The sequence below is a fragment of the Schistocerca serialis genome, chromosome 5 (genome assembly GCF_023864345.2).
Source record: "Schistocerca serialis cubense isolate TAMUIC-IGC-003099 chromosome 5, iqSchSeri2.2, whole genome shotgun sequence".
Lineage (NCBI taxonomy): Eukaryota > Metazoa > Arthropoda > Insecta > Orthoptera > Acrididae > Schistocerca > Schistocerca serialis.
The window spans coordinates 416,610,044-416,616,043 of NC_064642.1; the positions used below are offsets into that span (position 1 = coordinate 416,610,044).

The following is a 6,000-nucleotide window of genomic DNA, read 5'->3' on the forward strand; positions in this document are numbered from 1 at the left end:
GCTTACAATACTCTGTCAGTGATAGACATCACAACATGTCACATTTACTAATCAAATCCCTTTCCCACAAATGCCACATATTTCAGTGACAACATCACACAAATTAAACACTTCTCAGCTAATGTTAACAGGAACGTATTTTACATTAAAGCTCACATAAGTGCCAATAAGCACTCACTTAGTGAACTGAAAATAAGTCCACTATACAAACACAAAGTTCATTGAAGTTGTCTTCTCACAAAGGGAACAGGACAGGAAATGCTAGTGTGGTATAGTATCTCAATAAACTGAATTGCGACGGCACTCACAGTGGGAGAAATTGCCTATCCCGGAAGAACGCTACAGTTGCCTTACAGGATTTTTTAGTAGTCAATTTCCCCTATGGCGATGTAAGAAAGTGTGGAGAGGTTTACGTAAAGTCTGCCCATGTGCCTCTTTTGCGTTAGTATTATTAGTAACTCATATCTGTGGTCCGCGTATGTCAACGCACGCTGTGAAAAATAATACATTCCCTAGGCGTGTCTGCACACTGCATCGCCAGTGATTCATGATGCGGGATGTGGAAGCAATGGTATGACTTTGAAACACCCTGTAGTTGTTTCTTGTGAAAAAGTGGAACTCACTCTTCAGTTGTAGATCTACGAAGGACGGCAGTACAAGACCACAATTCGGTGAATTATCTTTCCTCACGTGTCTGCCATCCATCCCTTCCCCACTCAATTCCCACCAGCCTGTCACATGTGCAGAACATAATTTATGTCTTAATACGGTTCTGCTCCTCTTAGCTGTGGAACATACATTTAATATTTGTTCTTAACCCACTTCATTTAACAATAAACATTAATTTCATATCACTAAAACCCTGATTTTAATAACCTATTATTTTTTCATCCCCAGTAATTTGTAAACTTCAGTCCAACAGAAAAAAAGAATAGGACCTTTTTGTAGCAAATTTAATGTAGCTTAATTTTGTACTGGGGAATATCTTCGTTAGAAGCAAAGGTTTTAGAGTGATTTAAGAAACATGTATGTGCTGGTGTAAGCTGTTGCCAGCACATCAGGCCGGCAAAGAGGTTGTGAGAAGATCGATAGTAGGCACAAGCAACGCGCCTGTCGGGAGAGAGGCCATATAGATACTTGCAAGCAATGCGCCGCCAAAGCCCTCTCGACTCTAGTATTTAGATCGCCCCGCAGACAGGATGGCTCACATAATCAGTCATCAAGTGAGTCACCAAGTCGAGTCTTCTGTCACAGCCCAGTCACTTGTAGTCGCAGACAGAGTCGCAGTCTCAGGCAGCACATAGTGACCTGAGTAGAGTACATAGTGAACTTGCACTTCACCAGCAGTGAGGCTGATGTGGCCTATTACGGAGAGATTGTACCACAACACCTGGACTATCCTAAGTAAAGTAGCTTCTTGTTTATGTTAATGAAGAACCCTGTTAATACACGCGTGCAGTTGTGTTATAGAAAGAGGATATCGGCCACCAAACAACATCCTCTCCTTGGTCCCCATCGTACAAGTTTACAGTGACAATGAGACGACAAAAGTGATCTTTAAATGCGCTCCATTTCCACCCCACCGGTCAGGATTTTTTATGTATTATTCCTGGCACTCTTCCCTATCACTGCGCAAAAATGTGAGACTACGCGATTTTTTTTCCTAATCTAATTTCTTTGATCTTCGTTCACTAGGCTATTAACCAGAGTTTGCTATAGTCTGGGCTGGCAGAAGCCTGTAGAAGTCCGCCGACTCGGACCCGTTATGTTGTGTTTGTGTCCGGCGGCTGTCAACATCGACGATCCAGCGGTACAGTACCGATGTATTGTAGCCTTTATGAAATGACTGTCGAGCTCTGCCAAACCAGTAAGCAAATACGTGGCTCCAGAACTGCGTGGTGAAACAAAAGCATGGCACCTCATCCATCTCAGGGATCCGGGAGCAAACCTTTGTTCTTCCATTCGAGATAAGGTTCAGTTGTGTTTATTACACGGGTACAAGCTGAGCAACATATTTTAATAAACCACAACTCTCTAAATTGATGAATGCATCGAATAATGTGTCTAAATAGGGATTCAGCAACATTTACTACTTTATCATTTACAACAATAATATAGTAGGGCCTACTTGGCTTTGTTGTCTTTGTAACACTGACACACTTCGAGACATAATTAATAGCACAACAGACAGAGAAAAAATTGATGTCTCTTGAATAGATCTTAAATGCGCTGTGGCACTGAAACTGCATATTTGCGAGATAAAAAAGCATAAATACGAAATCCGGCACGATAACTTCAGAAACTGTGAAATCGAGATTGCGCTGTGTGATGTGATTTTGTTACACAACCTGGGCACAGAACACGTGGTTTCCTCAACCAGTCAGAACACAGAATGAGCGCATATTCACGTCAAGTAATCAGACGTATCATCACATTTTCAACGCAAAACACACGAATGACGAAAAAACTTTACGAATGAAACACTAATGAAGTAGATATTTCAATGTATTGTACAAAATGTACAGTATCAAGCAAAGCGATGGTGTAACATACCAGTAATATTGAGAAAATTGAAGGCGCGGGTTTCTACGTCTGCATATATACTCTGCAAGCCACCGTGAGGTGCTTGGCAGAGAGTACGTCCCGTTGTACCGGTTATTAAGGTTTCTTCCCATTCCGTTCACGTATGGAGTGCGGGAAGAATGTCTTATCCTCGCGATCATGATACATAGGGGTTTGTAGCATATTCCTAGAGTCAGCACTTAAAGCCGGTTCTTGAAACTTTGTTAATAGACTTTCTCGGGATAGTTTATGTCCGTCTTCAAGAGTCTGCCAGTTCAGTATCCCTGTGACACTCTCCAACGGATTAAACAAACCTGTGACTATTCGTGCAGCCCTTCTCTGTATACGTTCAATATCCCCTATTAGTCCTATTTGGTATGGATCCCACACATTTGAGCAGTATTCTAGGATGGTTCGCCCAAGTAATTTGTAAGCAGTCTCCTTTGTAGACTGACTACATTTCCCCAGTATTCTACCAATAAACGGAAGTCTACCACCTGCCTTACCCACGACTCAGCGTATGTAATAATTCCTTTTCGTATCCCTACAAAGTGCTACACCCAATTATTAGTATGATTATTCTGATTCCAACAGTGAATACGATTATATTTTTTCTTTTCAATACATTTTTTCGTCTTGTGAAGTGCACAGTTTTTCACTTATGAACATTGAGAGCTAGTTGCCTATCTTTGAACCACTCTGAAATCTTATCAATATCTGACTGAATATTTACGTAGCTTCTTTCAGATAGAACTTCGTTATAGATGAATGCATCATCTGCAAAAAGCCTCATTACTATTAATATTGTCTGCAAGGCCATTAACACCCCGAAAGGCATGGAATTGCAGTCAATAGTCGTGATTGCAACATTCTTCGAAAGAATTATTGCATTACAATTTCGCTAGGCGCGTGAAGTTTACCCGATTCCATAAAAAGTGTTGTACTCGAAGGAACATATGCTCAGCTAGGTGTCCCGTGAAATGTTTGGTCTTTCTGTCATATCGTGGAATGGAACCTCTGAAATCTCGCAACATTCTGTCCACGGTCAGTGTGTGAACAGAATGATATTTCGTATCTGCTAAGTTCAGACTATGGTTCACTTTAAGGTGCTGAAAACCTTCAGTACTATGAGTGTTGTATGAACGGAAGCAGTCACTAACGATCACCCCCCCCCCCGACCCCCAGGAGGATCTTTATTATTCTGAACTACACCACTTCATTGGACCAAAATTCAATGGGTTCGAGGAAGCATTTTTTCAACCTTCGCTGAATTCCACCGAACGCCCAATTTACTACGATTTCACGGCCTTTGTTGTGTTTCCTTTTCCCAAATTTCGCTTCGCCAACTCACGACTAAACTGGCATATTTCGACCTAACATAGACCTCTGGCTACGCTACAGAGCAGTCTGCCACCGCAACCAGGTTTTTTGCTCTCACATTCATTGACTTCCAATTTGTCACCACGTATAGGTTTTTTGTTTTCACATCCGTCGTCTTGGCCAGCTTATGACCAAACTGTTGCATTCCGAACTAACAAGACACTCTGGCTATGCTACCGATCAGTCTGTCACCACAACCAGATTTTTTCTGCCAATTTGAGTGGTGATCCTGTGTCCCAGCCTAACAACACCATAGGAAATCGCGAGATATTCAGAAAATACAGCCGAAAACAGCTTAACCACACCTCTGAAAATCGCGACCCATTCGCAGAATAAAAGCCAAGTATTTGTAACTACAAAAAATATAAGTTACTGCTTCACTCCGAGCAATTTAACCCTAGATAACTGAACCTCCTACAATTTACGACTGCAGTTGGTACCAATTCATGGTTCCCGCCAACATTTTGAACGGTACAGTTGTCAGTTGTTGGAAAACATGGCATTTTGTACCCATTTTGTATGTGACACACCACTAGAAACCTTATAACTGTAATTAACTAGTGCATAAAAGTTATAACTTTCTTTGAATGAAGTATAGTAAAATTTACGATGGTTTAGTAACAATGTCAAATGTACCCCTCCCCCTTTAACGTTCTAGGACTGGTACTTCCTGTCAGTTCTGTTATTAGGTCTAAGCTGTACCATACCATACCCTCGGAAATCGCGATATGGAGACCACGACGTATTCGGAATAAATGAGCCATATATTTCTCTCAAACAAGAGTAGCGAGTCACAATTTCATTCGCATCAATTTAAAAAGTCGTCCTACATCTCCGACAAAAAAAGCAGAACTAAAATTATATATGAAGTCATAGCTCTGCTTATTTCTGAATTGTATGTAATTTAATTGGTGTGTGCATGAGACGAGATACTGACGTTATCGTTGACTAAATAGATCACGTCTGTTACGCTCACTGCAACTGGCTGACGATCTCGTGTCCTGTGCTCTGACTGCGTAACGCAAATATCCAGTTTCAGCGCTACAGCGCATTAAGGATCTATATAAGAGAAGCCCTTTTCTTCTCGGTCTGTTGTGCTACAGTGCCCGGAAGTACGATACCGAAATATGAATATTTGACGATATTTCGCACAGGCGCCTATGATCAGCTGTTCTTCCCATTTTAATTTCGCTGACAATTCTAGAAAAAGTGTGAAGAAATATAAATTTCCCTTTCTCATACACTTCGTAATGACCTACAGAATACTGACGTAATCACACTTTAATGACTTATCACTCAGCTTGAACTATGCCAGTACCTTTAGTTACCGATAAAGAGAATCTCTTATAATACTAGTTTACTACCTTGCATTTACAAAAAGGTAGTAGTGAAATGCGCAGCTGTTGAGGTGCAGATTTGTCATTAAATGTTAGCAACAAGTGTTGTTAAAACGGAACATCGTTTATTTTTTATTTTTTGGCAAAGCGTCTGTCATAATTTCTAATATTAGCAACGACTCTCTCGTTTCATTTCATTAATGATTTCTCGTATCCAAATCCTTTGTAACTGGGTACTGAAAACGGACATACCTTTCCAGTTGCTCCAGAACCATTCAGATCCGAAACTAGGAACGGCGTATACTCCCCAGTGAATGAATATACCGAGTTTCGCATCGTCGTACCACTGTGGCAAGGGTCGAGAGTCGAGGCTGTCCCACGTTGGTTCGTATGTTACATTGTCTTGATACGGTGCTCCACTCACAAACCCACAGGCCGAAGCTGCGAGGATGAGATAAAGTCTCCACTGCATGTTGGTATCCTCTCTTATCCAGCGTGTTACCGAAGCTCCTTATATACCTCTATACGGCTTTCCATCTCCTCGCTGATAAAATCTGCTGTTCACTATCGCTGAAACACAATACTGCACAAGATATCGAATCACAGTCGTCGGCGTGGAGAACGCCAGATTTTCTTCTGTAATATCCACTTTGCAGTAATGAGTTCTGAGATTAAAAATTAATTTTAAATACGACGTCTTTGACAATGTTAACATGCTGCA

At 41.1% G+C, this 6,000-nt stretch overlaps 1 protein-coding gene across 1 annotated transcript in view; it reads right to left on the bottom strand.

Moving 5' to 3' along the window:
- The window catches only part of LOC126481975 (alpha-L-fucosidase-like), a 113,994-nt gene extending 108,243 nt beyond the window's left edge, over positions 1-5,751 (bottom strand). The window contains exon 1 of the mRNA XM_050105940.1: positions 5,532-5,751. Within this exon, the coding sequence (XP_049961897.1) occupies positions 5,532-5,751 (220 nt within the window). The remainder of the gene's footprint in view (positions 1-5,531) is intronic.
- Positions 5,752-6,000: the final 249 nt, after the last annotated feature.